Genomic DNA, 16,701 nt, shown 5'->3' with positions numbered 1-16,701 from the left:
TTCGCACGTATACACACTAAAACACGCCTAGATAGATACATAAGAATCTAAATAAATACGAGTCACTTATTTCCGGACGGAAGGAGTAGTATATATGTATGATGTGAATTTGTCTACTTATTATTTTTTTAAACTAAATTAGCGACAACTTATTATGAACCGGAGGAAGTACTTGGTAGGTATATACTCCTTCCGTTCCTTAATTTAGGTGGTATATTGTTTCCTTTGGCCGGCCTTTCTTCGCCGGAGGCTGGCTCTCCGCAAAGACGTGATGTCAATTTCGTTTCTCTTCGTTGCTTTTCTTCATCGAAGTCTGAAAAAAGCCTAAGGCAAAGGCTTTGCCCAAGGCCCGACAGAAAGCCCACTGCAAATAGCTCTTTGTTGTAAACTACCAATGCGACTGCTCTTTGACGTAGGCCAGAAAAAAGCCTTGCCGCAGGCAAAATGGGTTTTGCCAAAGCCTTCAGTCTACGGAAATAACTGTTTATCCCTGGTGATCCATGGGCATGAAACTATATCAATACCCTACTGTCGTAGCTCGGGGCTTAGACACCAGGGATGCGAGGCACCCCCTTTTTGGTTCCGCAGTGGGCGTTGAGGATCGCTCCGGTGATCGCCGGCGAGGCCAATGACGAGCATACAATGCACAAGCCTGTTTACCCAGGTTCGGGCTACCCGGAAGTGTAAAACCCTACGTCCTATTTCTTAGTTTGTATTAGCCAATGAACAGGTGTTTACAGGTTGCCGGAGGAGCCCCTAGGCGTTCTCTTTCCTTTTCTTTTAAGTGGCTACTTGCTACTTCTGGGCTAAAGACTCTCACTCAAACTCCACTGGAGTGTAACCTAGAAAGAACCGAACCCCCCGACTGATGGCGCTGGTCCTCCTGTTATACTCAAGGGGATACCACAGATGTCTCGGTGCATGGGGGACAAGTGTCGAGCAAAGACCCTATGCAGCTTGCCCTTGCTGCGTTGGCATGCATGCATGGTGCAAAGTGTTGTAGCTAGGACGGTACGTGCCTTAGATTCACTGAGAGCCACTCACTGTGGGCTGACTATACAGGGAACCACCCTTCTGTCGGAGCATTTAATATTTGCTTGTGCCATACTCCACGCCCTGACCAGCACTGCACAAAAGGAGCCTGCCGGGCGGCCACGTGGTGCCAATACTCTGCTTGCATTGGACGCCGACCCTGTTGTAAGCGTCTGCGCCAGGGAACACCCTCCCCGGCAAGTGACCTTCCGGGGGGTGTCCTGACGGGAACCTTCACGCTGCCATCCGGGGCAACCCCCACAGCCCGGCTAGTCCTGCCGGGCTGGTGGCTTCCCAGGCAGCTCACACCGCGCTGCCCGGGATGCCGTCCTTGCGGGGAGCAAGCGAGGTGACCCACGTATTGCGCAATGGTGGTACCTCGGGTGCCACTGGTGCGACACCTACCCACGGCTAATAATCGGTTTACCCATGGGCGTGAACGCTGACCCATACCCTTCCCATTCAGGTTGGATATCCACTGACGACTTTACCGGTGGACGAGATTGCCTCCTTTAGCCGCTGCCCCCCACCTCCTCCACGGGTCCTGGGGTTGCTGTGGGGTCTGTGCCTGTGGGCAGCCCGTGGTGTTTTATTTTTATTTTCGCCGAAAACTTGGTGGCACAAAGTTAGTGGCGGTTGAATAGCCCGCCGCTGATCCCCTTTATTAGTGATAAGATCTGCACGTGTTCATGGGTAATCAATTTACATAACTAACGAGATATAATTGATGTCCATAAAATTATATCATTAAAATACTCGTTCGATGACGAGTCTAATCGTACACTCCCTCCGTTCGTAAATACTTGTCATGGTTTTAGTGCAAATTTGCACTAAAATCATGATAAGTATTTAAGAATGGAGAGAGTACTTTTTATGTAATGTAATACTCCCTCCGATCAGTATTAATTGTCTCAAATTTGCCCAAATACGGATGTATCTATGTGTAAAAAGCGTCTAGATACATGTAATATTTCGCAAAGTAATTCCTGTCGGAGGGAGTATAATACATATTCAGTTGATTAAATTGATCACTTAGGAACATGCACATGCCTTCTAAACCCGAACGGAGGAATATATACCATACACTGATTTTGGAAGGAAAAAAAACAGGTATATCAGTACAAAAGTGGGTTTGACCGATGGAGGAATACCGCAATCCGGATGAAAGTCACCTAATGTTATAAGCTTATTAGGGTGAAATAAAAAAAATTGGCGGACAAAATGTACGCTATAGTAATATTTAATGACAAAAATATACTTGCCTCTAAAAAAACCCTAAACAACTATATATCACTAGTGGAGTGCCCATGCGTTGCTACGGATTGACAAAAGAGTTTACATTTGACACATTCCACCGCCTTGCTATCCCGAACCTATAACCGGAAGTTGTTCCTCGTCTGGTACTCTCTATGACCAGGACACGAGCAGCATGCTGCCTAGTCCTGAGGGCGTCCGCGTGGCCAACCACCTCGCCGACCCTCTCATTCTTGCCCGTTGGATTCACCATGTATGCATGTGCGACTCATCATGTATGCCTGAGCCTACCCTTCGAAGGAATCCACCTCAACTGCAAAGATTCATCACTGCGTCATTCCTCTTCTTTGAGTCCGAGTGACCGCCATTACCACGCCGATCTTCTCCAGCAACTCTCAGTCATTGCCGCCGCCTTCCTCGTCTTCACGAATATCTGTTGAACCGTTCGTTTCTCCTCCTCGACTCCCGCTTGCCCCGAGCTTCCCCCGCCTCGATGCTCTGCCTCGGTCACCACCCGTCGCCGTCGAGGACCTCTACCCGGTGCTCTCCACCGCTCCCGACCTCTCAGTTGCACTCATGATGAGCTCCTTGTTATCCCAACCATCTTTCCCCTCTCCCCCATGGGCTGTAGAGCCCCATCGCCTAGCGCCATCACTCAAGCCCGCCGCCGCAACGAGCTGCCCCGTTCACATATTTTGAACCAATCTTCTTGACTTGTATATAACACATAAATTTCCCAACAGATGGAACAATTTCACTTTACAAATAAAAATAATTTCATATATAACACATGTTCATGATAATACATCCATGTACATGTACAAACAAACCCCAAGACAAAAAAATGATCTCCTATTCTGAATGCAAGAACTGATAGCGAGCAAACCATTGTCATTCGCAAATAAAGAAAACATCCATGGTTGCCGTGTTTTGTGAAATAAGTACCCTACAACTATGATGTCTTGAATGCACTTCCAAATGCACAGGAGAACTTGAACTGACACCAAAATCAAGAACTCCACCTTCTTTCCTTCACAACTCTAGAAATATAGACATCAATTATCTTTGCACTGGAAAATATTTACTCTTGATTTATTCCTCTCCTCTTCTTTCCATGCAATCCTCATATTTACAGCAGATAAATATCAGAAATAAGAAAATCAAAAACAGGAGCAGCGAAGAAGAAGAAAAAAATCCCACAAAGAACACACACAAACAAAAGCATGGCCTTGTTCTTCGTCACCCAACTTCTCTAACGTTTGGAATGCCATCGACACTATGTCACCAGGAGGGTGCGGACTTGGAATTTATCAGTTTGCATTAAATGAAAATGGGAGCAAGGAACTCATATATTCGAAATAAAGAATTTTCTCCTCCAGATTCTTCATTATCTGTTCTGTCCATAGTTGCACACCTCATGTTCTCATGTTTAGAGTAACAAAAGAAATCAGATAATCAAATAAGAGACCTGAGAAGAAAACAAATCTCTGGTAACTGATCCGAAGCAAACACCAATTAACAGATCACTGTAGAAAAATCTTTTTTGCATGAACCAAGAAATGAGGGAAAAATAATAAAGAGAGTGCACACCATGCGAAGCATTATTTGAGCAAATGAAAGTGACATAATGAGGCGCATTACGTGTTAAACCTATTCGCCACCATGGCATCACTGGATCTGCAAATGGTAGCAAAAGAAACTTCCAAAGAGGTAAATGCATTAGCAATAATCATACAAGATCAATTCTTAGTTTTTTTAGATAATGATATCAATCTTAATCAACATCATGCTGAAACGACCTTGAGTGTGCACAAAACAAACAAGCATCTCGAATAATCAAGGAAAACTGGATAGGAACACATAAGGCCATTAATAAGACTTCCCAACCAATGTATTTATGTTCACTTCAGATGATAACCAGCCTCTTTGGATGATCATGGTCCACTGTAATCAATAGGATTAAATAATAATTGAAGACCAGGTCTTTCATATATATAAACAGCTAGCTTGTCAAAATTTCATATGAAAAGCAAAAAGCATGTCTTTCTCTCACTATCTTTTATCTACCCCACCAATGTTCAAAATCCTCTTACAAAAAAATTACTATTAATTACAAATTTGTGTAGTCCCTTTTAACCAAATTTTTATGCAAAAGAGAGCTGAACACCACTCAATAAGTTTAACACAAAATTAGCATTGGGAAAACAATCATGGTAAAGTGGAAAGGCCTGACCGAATGCAATCAAAATTATGCCTACGAATTACGATCAAGACAGGTGAAAAGAAAGGAGCCATTACTGTTGGTTACTGTCAGTCATGTCATGTGCCTCTGTTCCTCTCCAGAAGCATGCAGTTCTGCCATTCTTCAAACATTCGGAGTAGAAATGCCACAGATCATATCTAAACATCTTTCTACATTCAGAGGAGAAATTTCTGTAGAAGATGCATGGTCACCAATACAAGCCACAGATCATATCTAAACTCGCACACAGCAACACTTGCCAAAACACAAACTTGGCATAGTTTTATCAATACCTTTCTGTGGGTCTGAGAGCAGAACATGAGTCTCTTACTGTCTCAAGTACCTGCACAATGAGATTATGAGAACAAAAAATAATTGGAAGTCTTCAAGTTAAGTGTCAAGAATTATGAGAACAGAAGCACTGATTCTACTCAGGGAATGCCAATCCAAATTGGCATAGTTTTATCAATACTGCACTGTGATGGGTACGTTGTGATCCATGTTCTGCAAGCACAAGCAAAAAAAAAGTTTAAGAAACGTAACAGATATATATATGGCACCAACAACAATATAGTGGCATCCTGATAAACGAATTAATAGTGTTTGATCCTAGCGTCCGATCCAATGCTACCTCAACTTTTATTAAGCAGCACAATCTCAACAGATTCAACCAATTGAAATAAGAAATCAATGAAATATGACGATCAAAAACCTGCACTTGTCTGGCGCTGTAAAAAAAGTGACAGCATGCATGCCACTCTGTAGATAAGAGAATTTAATTTAAATGCATGACCTATTGTTTGTTAACCAGAGCCTATCGCTGTAGTAGAGAGAAAGCACATATTGGAGGATGCGTCATATATGGCTTCACACATACATTAGGCAGAACACGGTTCTCCTGTCTAATTAGAGATGCAAATTAATCATGATCTAACTTTCATAATCCTGACCCAGGAAGACAGTTTCAGAAGTTCCATGGCCAAACCGTAAGTGTAGTTGATGCAAGCAAGGAGAAGGATGGAGGGGATGGTAAAGATAATCAATATCTTTGCGTGCCCCTAATCGAATAGGCCCTGGCCGCGCACATGCACGCAAAGGCCGTATCTAGCTTTAGCCACCGTGCATCCAGATCTGGAACACACACACGCAGATCTCTAACTCTAGTACGGCGAGACAGCGATTGTTGATCGATCGAGCAGGCAAGTACGTTACGTACGTACGAAAGCAACGACACATGTTTGGTCGATGAAAAGGCAACGTACACACATGTACAGCTAAGCCTGGGATTGATACGCATCAGTATTCAGTAGCCTATACACATTGCATGCGGCAATTGTTATCCAGTAGCAGTAGTAGCAAAATTAACAATCCTGTCGCTGCAACGTACACATATAGGGGACACATGCATGTCGATCGATCTCTACCTCTGCACTCTGCACTCTGCAGCCCCGGCCTGTCATGCAATGCAATTATGGTATCTCCACGGTGGTTGATACTATTTTTATTTCTCTTTTTTTCATATTCATTTTTTTCCTCGATTGACTAACGTGTTATTTTTTTCTCTCGGTATTCGTGTAGTACTTATTATTTTTTCAAGTAACCGCTAGTTTGTTATGCTATTCATCTCTCCTTCGTATTGACCACTACTTTTCTCACACATGTGTGGTACCTTTTGTTAAAAATTATGCATGCATGCACTCAATGTGTGATCGTCGATGCGCTGCCGGCCGGTTTATTTCGAACTAACCAATCGAGTCCTTAAAGTTAATTACATTCGATCATCACTATGGTTTTGGTACTACAAAAGATGCTGAAGCAATCAGTTTGTGAGTCCTTGGACCCTGCAGGTAAATCAATATGTGTGCGGAGCGCGCGGAGCAGCAGAGACAATATTGGCAGGATGGTACACGCACAGGACGACACGCGGTAGACGGGGATGGACCCTCATCGGCTCATCATACGTACGCCATCTCCAATGGTCCATGGAGTGGTGGACAGTAAACATATATCCACGGTGTCACGTACCATGCCGCACCCGCACCCACATGTCGTGTTGGCAAAGCAGAGGGACCAACGTACGCCCCCCCTACAAAATGAGATCAATATATCGGCCTCTCGCTATATTAAAAACAAGAGGCTTACAACGAGTAAGAAGGGATTAGGGTGGGGCCCACGAACCAACGTTCGTGGCTTTATCCCAACTGAACGCACCCTGTCGGGGTGCCAAAACCAATCCATGGTTCTGACCCCCTATCGTGCAATGCAATATAAGAAAGGGGTATCGGCAGCAAACGGAATTGAGAGACTAGTTCTCGTTTTGCCCACGAACTCCTGAAATTCTAACAAACCCAAAGCGATCTGAGGAGCACTGACCACGACAGGAAGACCCGAGCTTGCTGCTCCCGTCCCGGGGCAGTGCAGGTGGCAGCCGGAAGGAGGGAGGAGCTTCACCAGAACACCTGCATCGACTACTTCCCCTACTTCCTCTACGGCATCGCCACTGCTTCAACTCCGCACCAACCCTACGACAATGGCATCCTCCTCCATCGCACGTATGAATCTCCCCTAATCCCCCTACTGTTAGTGTTCTATTGATGGCCACTACATGTTTAAGTTTAATCTAATGACCCTTAAGTTCTAACATTGGTATCAGAAGCCTAATCTAGTCATATTAGAGCCTAATTTTCTGTTTAGGATTTAATCCGGTTTGTTAATGTTGCTTAATTAATTTCTGCTAGTGCTAATCTTTCATCATTAAGGTCTAATTAAGGTTATATTAGCATTGTTAATTCTAATCGGAGCATGTATGCCGTGGGTTTTTTCTTTCCATGGGCTCGTTCATGTCTATCAGTGAGAAATTAGAAGGAGGGCAAAACCCTAGAAAAATTCCCCAAATCCAAACCCTAGATAAAGATTCCCGAACCCCAAATGTCAAATTTAAAAAATGTTTTCGGGATAGAATCATGTTTACCTAATGGATGGCAGCAGTGGGTCTTGGATCTCACCTTGCCATCATCACCGACGCCTCATGAGCCGCCGGCCGGCCACCGCTGAACGAGCCGCGGCAGCGCCTGTCCGTCCTTCGGGACGGAGCCACACGGCAACTTCAGCGTGTGAGGGTGTCGCCGCCGCTACACCGCCTCGGGCACGTGGAAAGCACGGCCGGTCGCCAGCGACGCCCACCGCCAGTCCCTTCTTCCTCGCGGCCCCGCCGCTCGAAAGGTAAACGGGCACCGGAGTCCCTGCTCGACGGAGGAGCGCGCCGGGCGTCGCCTCCCGCACGCTGCTCCGGCGAGCGCCGTCTCCATGCCGCCGGTCACACGCACGTTCGCCACGGGCGACGCCGTCCGTGCCGGATCCGAAAAGGACAGGGAGGAGGTTAGAATGAGGGGCGGTTAGGGTTTCCGCCGGTTTTGTTCGGCCCGTGAAGACTGCTGGGGCGTCGGATTGGATCCGATGGTTAAGAGCAACGCAGAGGCAAAATGGGCCTTCGGGCCATGGGCCGATTTGGTCAATGGGCCGCGGCCCAAGTTTTCATAGGCCGCGCGGTTTTCTCCTTTATCCGCTGTGCGCCCGCGCGGGGAAGTAGGTGGGCTGGCCCAGTTTCGGCACAAAATTCAGTTTAATGTTTTTCTCTCATTTTCCAGTGTGTTTATGTAGTATAAAATGTTTATTTGCATTGTTAATTAAAGGAAAATGGTCCAAATTTTTTTGTTTCTCTTGCTGACAGAAATCTGAACATTTATTCTGAATGAGGCTGAACCGACGAGATACTTTATTTAGAATATTTTATTTGTTCTATGATGTTTACCTTTTAGGCATCAATTCATGGTTAAAATTCTAATGTATATTCTTGATGTCTAAATTGGTAAATTTTGGCTCTAAAATGAATTCTGACCAACGTTGTTTTAATTTATGAGCTACCCCATTATGTTTGCTAATATTCTTTGTCTTTTCTGCCCAACGGTGATATGACTTAGAATTGTATACTCTTGCATGTTTATTAATCTACCAACGTAAATTTTTAATCATGCAATTTAACTTATGATTTTCTTATGTTATAATGGCAGCCGGTACATTGATGTGTTATGATAACATTGAGGTACTGATGAAGAGGAACTTTCAGAATCGGAAGTCCCATGTGGAAATGAGTTTGGGGGTCAATGGACTCGATTATGCTCTCAGGGAAGAGAAACCTAAGCCTCCAGCTACTGGAGTTGCTGGGTATGATGAACTGATGAAAGCTTATGAAATAAAGCTGGAGAAGTGGGACAATTCAAATCATGTCGCCTTTCTTGTTATGAAAACTTCAATCTCCCTTGATATCATCGGGGCTCTTCCCGACAAGGGCACTACTAAAGAATTTCTTAAAGCAGTTGAAGAACAATTCAAAAGTTCTGAAAAGGTATATTCTCGAGAGATTCTTGGCAAGCTTCTTGAGAAGTATGTGATTGAAGGAAATGTAAGAGGCCATATCTTAAGGATGGTGAATGCAACTTCGAAACTTAAGGCTTTGGAGTTTGTCCTTAATGAAAATATCCTAATCCTCTTGATATTAGAGTCCCTCCCTCCAGAATTTGATCAGTTCAATATCAATTATAATTCTCTGAAAGAAAAATGGTCGCTTGCGGAGATGACTCCTCAAGTTGTTGAGGAGGAACAGAGGATCATGAAATGGGCAAAAGACTAGGCTTTTCATGTTGGCTCTTCCAAGAGAAAGCATGACGGCCAGGCATCTTCTTCCAAGGCCCCAAAGAAGCAATTCATTCAAAATGATACTCAGGCTGCTCCTAAGGGCAAGGGCCATGCTGCGAGCACATCTGCTGGAGATGTGAAGAATGCTTGCCATTTTTGCAAAGAGATAGGCCATTTCCGAAAGAATTGCCATGGATTCCTCAAGTGGATGTTGAAGAAAGGTAATGATGAAGTTACTTTCGTTGATGAATCATTGTATGTTGACTTTTCTCAAAATACATGGTGGATTGACTTAGGTGCAACCGTTCATGTTGCAAACTCCTTGCAGGGTTAAGTTTGATCTACACCATAAAGGCAAGAACAAGAAGCATTAAAGTCGCCAATGGAAAGGAAGCTGATATTGAAGCTGTGGGGACTCTCACATTGGAGCCGGCTTTCATCTACATTTGAATAATGTCCTTTACGTACCTACATTGAGTAGGAATTTAATTCCAGTTTCTTACTTTGATGATATTTCTATTGCATGTTTGTTTGGGAATCAATGATGCGTTATCAAACATTATAATAATGACATTGTCCTCGGTGTCAGACGAGGCAAATTATATATGTTGATGCTTAATTCTTTGGTTAATGTTTTGAATGTGAGTGATGTTAATGTTTTGAATGATGAATGTAATGCTGAGAAGAAATGGAAAAATACAAGTACTTCTTTGAAATTGTGGCATCGTCGCTTTCGAGGGGGAGAATGGAACGTATTATTAAAAATGAAATTCTTCTCCCATTAGACTTCTCAGATGCAGACAAGTGTATTGACTGCATTAAAGGAAAAAACGCAAAAACGATTAAGAAGGGAGCTCCGAGAGCCTCACGGGTCCTCGAATTAATTCATACTGACATATGCGGACCCTTAAATATTAAGTCTTTAGACGGGTTTGATTCATTCATCACGTTCACAGACGATTTTTCCCGTTACGGATATATTTTACCCCATACGCGAACGATCTGAAGCTTTGGACAAATTTAAGATATTTAAAGGTGAAGTTGAAAATCAATTGAATGAAAAGATCAAAGTTGTACGTTTTGATCGTGGGGGAGAATATTATGGAAGGCACGCTCCTTATGGGCAAATTTCAGGACCTTTTGCAAAATTCCTAGCTGAGAATGGGATTGTTGCCCAATATTCAATGCTTGGTGAACCTCAGCAAAATGGTGTGGATGAGCGTCGCAATTGCACCCTCATGGATATGGTGCGAAGTATGCTCAGTCATGCAAGTTTGCCAGTTTTGCCTATGGATGGAGGCTTTAAAGACAGTTGCACACGTATTAAATCTCGCTCCAACAAATTCAGCACCGAACACACCTTACGAGATGTGGACGGAAAAGAAGCCGAGCTTGAATTATCTGCGTGTGTGGGGCTGTCCAGCAGGAGCAAGAATTTTCAATCCACAACTTAAGAAATTAGATCCAAAAATGATAAGTTGCCATTTTATTGGATACCCTCATAGGTGAAAGGGATAACGTTTTTATTGTCCGGCTCACACCACTAAATTTGTGGAGACCCGACAAGCGGTATTTTTTGAGGATAATGAAGTCACGGAAATAAGAGAAATTAATCTTGAGGAAAAACGGGTATGTGCCCCATCCCCGGCCATCCAAGAGATTTATCTCCCAATACGAAATATTAACGTGACACGGAATGTTGAACCCGAGGTTCATCGCTCAAGTGCTCAACCACATGGAGATCCTGAAACAAAAGAAGGTCCCCAGCTAAATGGAGACCAAGAAAATGATCCTCAACCAGAAAATGATCCAAAACCATCACCTCCTGTGAGAAGATCACAGCGTGAAAGAAAGAAGGCCATCTCAGATGATTATGTCACTTTTATGAGTGACGATATTAATGATGTTGGAAAGGTGGAAGACCCATCCTCATATACGGAAACGATTAAAAGCAAAAACTCGTCAAAGTGGGTAACTGCCATGGAGGAGGAGTTGAAATCTATGGACACAAATAATGTTTGGGACTTGGTAGAAATTCCCAATGGAGCTAAAAGGGTAGGCTGCAAGTGGGTCTACAAAACTAAATATGACTCCAAAGGGAATGTCGAAAGATTTAAAGCAAGGCTTGTCGCAAAAGGGTTTACACAGAAAGAGGGAATCGATTACAATGAGACATTTTCTCCTGTGTCATCCAAGGATTCTTTTAGAATCGTTATGGCATTAGTGGCTCATTATGATCTAGAGCTACATCAAATGGACGTTAAAACGGCATTCCTAAATGGCGATTTAAATGAAGATGTATACATGACTCAACCGGAAGGTTTTGTGGTGGAAGGGAAAGAACATTTAGCATGTCATCTAAAGAAGTCGATCTATGGCTTGAAGCAAGCTTCAGGACAATGGTACCTCAAGTTCGATAAAGTTATCAGAACTTTTGGTTTTATGGAAAATGTTGTGGACAACTGCATATACGTCAAATGTAAAGGCAGTCGCTTCACAATTTTAGTCATATATGTGGATGACATATTATTCGCATCTAGCGATAAGGATATGCTATATGAAATCAAGAATTTTCTGTCATCCAATTTTGATATGAAATATCTCAGTGAAGCCTCATATGTCCTTGGCATTGAGATTCATCGAGATAGGTCTAAATGCACATTAGGACTATCACAGAAAGCATACTTTGAGAGGGTACTGAAGAAATACAATATGCACAAGTGCTCCTCCTCACCTGCTCCTGTAGTCAAGGGCGATAAGTTTGGGACATTTCAATGCCCCAGAAACCAAATTGAAACTGATCAAATGAAGCATGTTTCTTACGCTTCAGCTGTCGGAAGCATTATGTATGCACAAGTATGTACACGCCCTGACTTATCTTATGTTACCGGAATGCTTGGCAGATACCAATCGAATCCAGGACCAGACCACTGGAAGGCCGCAAAGAAAGTCTTGTGTTATATGCAAGGTACTAAAGATTACATGCTAACGTATCGAAAATCTGATAATCTGGAAGTTGTTGGTTATTCAGATGCTGATTTTGCCTGGTGTGTGGATAGTAAGAAATCCACGTCAGATTATATATTCACACTCGCTGGGGGAGCCATATTGTGGAAAAGCTCCAAGCGAGCTTTGACTGCTTCATCTACGATGCAAGCAGAATTTGTAACATGATATGAGGCCATTGGGCAGGCTGTATGGCTAAAGAATTTTATTCCCGGACTTAAAGTGGTAGACAACATTTCTAAACCACGGGTATTGTACTGCAATAATGAACCCGCAGTTTTCTATACAAGTAACAAGAAGTCAAGTGTTGCTGCCAAACACATTGACATAAAGTACCATGTTGTGAAAGATAGAATCCAGGATCAAATGTCAAGCATATCAACACTACTCATATGCTTGCGGATCCGCTAACCAAAGGCTTACCACCCAGTATTTTTCGTGATCATGTTGCCGGCATGAGACTAATGGAAGCCAAATGATCCTGGAAATTTAAGGGACCACTAAAAGGAACCACTCCTAATAAGAAAAATGTTATCTTTTGAAATGGCCGCTATACTATAAGTATTGAGTTTCAAAAACATCTTATCAGTCATTGTAACACCTTACTTTGGTACGATATTCCTGTGAAAAAGGACGAATGTAAATAAGCCTAACGATCAAGGGGGAGAATGTTGGTTGATCTCGGCTTAGACCGAGTAAGAAGGGATTAGGGTGGGGCCCACGAACCAACATTCGTGGCCTTATCCCAACTGAACGCACCCTGACCGGGGGTGCCAAAATCAATTCATGGTTATGGTCCCCTATCGTACAGTGCTATATAAGAAAGGGGTATCGGCAGCAAACGAAATTGAGAGACTAGTTCTCGTTTTGCCCACGAACTCCCGAAACCCTAACAAACCCAAACCGATCTGGGGAGCACTGACCACGACGGGAAGACCCGAGCTTGCTGCTCCCGTCCCGAGGCCGTGAAGGTGGCGGCCGGAAGGAAGGAGGAGCTTCACCGGAACACCTGCATCGACTACTTCCCCTACTTCCTCTACGGCATCGCCACTGCTTCAACTCTGCACCAACCCTACGACAATTGCATCCTCCTCCATCGCACGTATGAATCTCCCCTAATCCCTCTATTGTTAGTGCTCTATTGATGACAAGTACATGTTTAAGTTTAATCTAATGAACCTTAAGTTCTAACATTGGTATCATATATCCACGGTGTCACGTACCACGCCGCACCCGCACCCACATGTCGTGTTGGCAAAGCAGAAGTTCCCACAACAGAGGATATGCTGCCTTACGCGACGGCTGAGGAGGCTTCGGTGGCGCTGGGCCGGCCGATGACACGGGCAGAGGGGGCGTGGTTCGGCTACTCGGCGGCGGTGCCAGACCGGTGGCTCTACTGCCACAACGTCCCCGTCTTGCTTCTCGTCAGCACCATCGCCCCGCTCCCGCTCGCGCTGCTCGGGCTCACTGCCGTCGGCGCGCTAGCTCGCTTCTACACAAGTACAAGCTCCAGCCGAGGGTGCGCCTCTCGCCGGCGGCCTTCCTCCGCTGCTACCTCGACATCACTCGTGTCTTGCTCCTCACCGTCGGCCCGCTCAGCCTCGTCTCCTATCCTGCCGGGAAGGTACGTACGTATGTACTACTCCCGTAGTATAAAATGTTCTAACTTTACCCAATTCAAAATTTAGAAAAAATATTATCAATATATCATGGCGAATTTGAGAAAACTAATTTAGTTTTATAGATACTAATACTACTCATGTTCCTAAATATGAAACATTCACTTTATCCAAGTCAAAATTCAGAGGAAAAATATACGGACTACCTCGGCTACTGAATATATCAATTTAAGAAAACTACTTTAGCTAGTCTTGTAGATATTGGTAGATTCCTCTATAAATTTGGTCAAACTTTTATCAAATTTGCCTTAGGACAAAGATAAAGCACCTTATATTTAGATAGAAACGGAAGAGATACTTATATTGTACGAACTGGCCCGTGTGGCTGCACCCCTAACATTTAACGGTGAACATGTTGGATCATCCATTGATTAGATGGTGGGTATCCGGACGGGGCTACCGCTGCCGTCGGCGGGGGAGATGGCGGCACAACTTGTGGTGTACCTGTTGGTGGAGGACTGCCTCGGCTACTGGAGGCACAGGTTGCTGCACACCAAGTGGGGCTACAACAAAATCCACCATGTCCACCATGAGTTCACGGCGCCTATTGGCTTCGCCGCCCCTTATGCTCATTGGGCAGAGGTCCTCATCCTCGGTGTACCCTCCTTCACCGGCCCGGCTATCGTGCCATGCCACATGACCACCTTTTGGCTCTGGTTCGTGCTACGCCACATCGAGGCCATCAACATCCACAACGGGTAAATTAGTTTAGCCGTTAATACAATTTAAATTTAAATGTAAAGCTACATTTTAATTCAGGTTCTCTTTATTAAGTACATGAAAAAACAACAACATTTTTTAGTAGATAGACGACGCCCACGAGTACGTGCGTCGTGTGCAAATATGTGGCATCCATCCTAGCCTGTGTGGACTCACTTAAAAAGAGAATTTTGATTTATGCAGGTTCAAAGTTTATCCCGTTCTACGGAGGGGCAGAACACCATGACTACCATCACCGTGTAGGTGGGAAAAGCCAGAGCAACTTCTCTTCTATTTTCACCTTCTGCGATTATTTGTATGGGACAGATAAAGTAAGAATGTTATATATTCTCTTACGAAATACATTATTCATTTAGAAAAGGAAATTGTAAGCTGTCTCAGTTGCCTCCACTTGGGGGAATACCGTCATCTATGCTCTCGACTCCTCCGTTTCGTGGGGAACACCGTCGTCATCTTCGCCAACGTTAGCACTGAACTGTTGGAAATATGCCCTAGAGGCAATAATAAATTTGTTATTATCATATTTCATTGTTCTTGATAAATGTTTATTGCCCATGCTATAATTGTATTGATTGGAAACTCAAATACATGTGTGGATAAATAAACAAATACCGTGTCCCTAATACGCCTCTACTAGATTAGCTCGTTGATTAAAGATGGTTAAGGTTTCCTAACCATAGACATGTGTTGTCATTTAATAACGAGATCATATCATTAGGAGAATGATGTGATGGACAGACCCAAACCTAAACATAGCTTTTGATCGTGTCACTTAAGTTTAAGTTGCTTATGTTTTATTATGTCAAGTATTATTTCTTTAGACCATGAGATCATGCCACTCCCTAGTACCGGAAGAATACTTTGTGGGCATCAACCGTCATCTCGTAACTGGGTGATCATAAAGGTGTTTTTCAGGTATCCCAGAAGGTGCTTGTTGGGTTGTATGGATCAAGACTGGGATTTGTCACTCCTTATGACGGAGAGATATCTCTGGGCCCTCTCGGTAATATAACATCCTAATGAGCTTGCAAGCATGCGACTAATGTGTTTAGTTGCGGGGGTATTATATTACGGAACGAGTAAAGAGAACTTGCCGGTAACGAGATTAAACTAGGTATGGCGATACCGACGATCAAATCTCGGGCAAGTAATATATCGCGAGACAAAGAGAATTGGATACTGGATTAATTGAATCCTCGACATAGTGGTTCAACCGATGAGATCTTCGTGGAATATGTTGGAACTATTATGGACATCCAGGTCCCGCTATTGGTTATTGATATTTGATCATGTCCACATGTTCTCGAACCCGTAGGGTCACACACTTAACGTTTCATGTTGCTTGGGTTAGATGAGATAAATGATGATGATATCGAATTATGATTCGGAGTCTTGGATGGGATCCTAGACGCAACGAGGAGCTCCGGAATGTTCCGGAGATAAAGATTTATATATGGAAAGTTGTTTTCAGGGTTCTGGAAAGTTTGGAATACTTCCCCCATGCCTCATGGGTAAGATGACTAGAACCCCGTTTTCAGGCATAATGGAACGGGCCAGTGACTTGTTGGAGATCATACATACTAATGTGTGCGGACCAATGAGTGTTACAACGTGCGGTGGATATCGTTACTTCCTAACCTTCACAGATGACTTGAGTAGATATGGGTATATTTACTTAATGAAAAACAGGTCTGAGACATTTGAAAAATTCAAGGAATTTCAGAATGAAGTGGAGAATCATCGTAACAAGAAAATTAAATTTCTACGATCGGATCGTGGAGGTGAATATTTGAGTTACGAGTTTGGCACGCATTTAAGACAATGTGGAATTGTTTCACAACTTACGCCGCCTGGAACACCACAACGCAATGGTGTGTCCGAACGTCGTAATCGTACTTTATTGGATATGGTACGGTCTATGATGTCTCTTACTGATTTGCCACTGTCGTTTTGGGGTTATGCATTAGAGACAGCCGCATTCACTTTAAATAGGGCACCATCTAAATCCGTTGAAACGACACCGTATGAATTATGGTTTGGCAAGAAACCTAAGCTGTCCTTTCTTAAAGTTTG

The 16,701-nt window shown here is 43.7% G+C and overlaps 1 protein-coding gene and 1 pseudogene across 2 annotated transcripts; both read left to right on the top strand.

Moving 5' to 3' along the window:
• Positions 1–6,871: 6,871 nt before the first annotated feature.
• On the top strand, positions 6,872–9,765 carry LOC112270094. 2 transcript variants are annotated; one of them, XR_002962421.1, is made up of 3 exons: positions 6,872–7,080; positions 8,599–9,444; positions 9,552–9,765. XR_002962421.1 is itself a non-coding variant. In XM_024457787.1 (2 exons), the coding sequence occupies exons 1-2, from the start codon at positions 7,059–7,061 to the stop codon at positions 9,216–9,218; spliced, it is 642 nt and encodes a 213-aa protein (XP_024313555.1). In that variant the 5' UTR covers positions 6,872–7,058; the 3' UTR covers positions 9,219–9,765. The 2 variants fall into 2 exon arrangements, 1 of the variants encoding a protein (XP_024313555.1); XM_024457787.1 differs by having other exon boundaries at positions 8,599–9,765.
• A 3,747-nt stretch (positions 9,766–13,512) lies between these two features.
• Positions 13,513–14,999, top strand: LOC100830585 (annotated as a pseudogene).
• Positions 15,000–16,701: the final 1,702 nt, after the last annotated feature.

This window comes from Brachypodium distachyon, chromosome 1, assembly GCF_000005505.3.
Source record: "Brachypodium distachyon strain Bd21 chromosome 1, Brachypodium_distachyon_v3.0, whole genome shotgun sequence".
Classification (NCBI taxonomy): Eukaryota; Viridiplantae; Streptophyta; class Magnoliopsida; order Poales; family Poaceae; genus Brachypodium; species Brachypodium distachyon.
The sequence above is the reverse complement of the archived record's forward strand: the minus strand, read 5'-3'. Positions and strand labels throughout refer to the sequence as shown.

Excerpts from the sequence above, each read along its gene's own strand:
- LOC112270094 (XM_024457787.1), top strand. The coding sequence starts at position 7,059 with ATGGCATCCTCCTCCATCGCAC. Across the intron at positions 7,081-8,598 it reads GGCATCCTCCTCCATCGCAC|CCGGTACATTGATGTGTTAT; the intron begins GTATGAATCTCC and ends TTATAATGGCAG.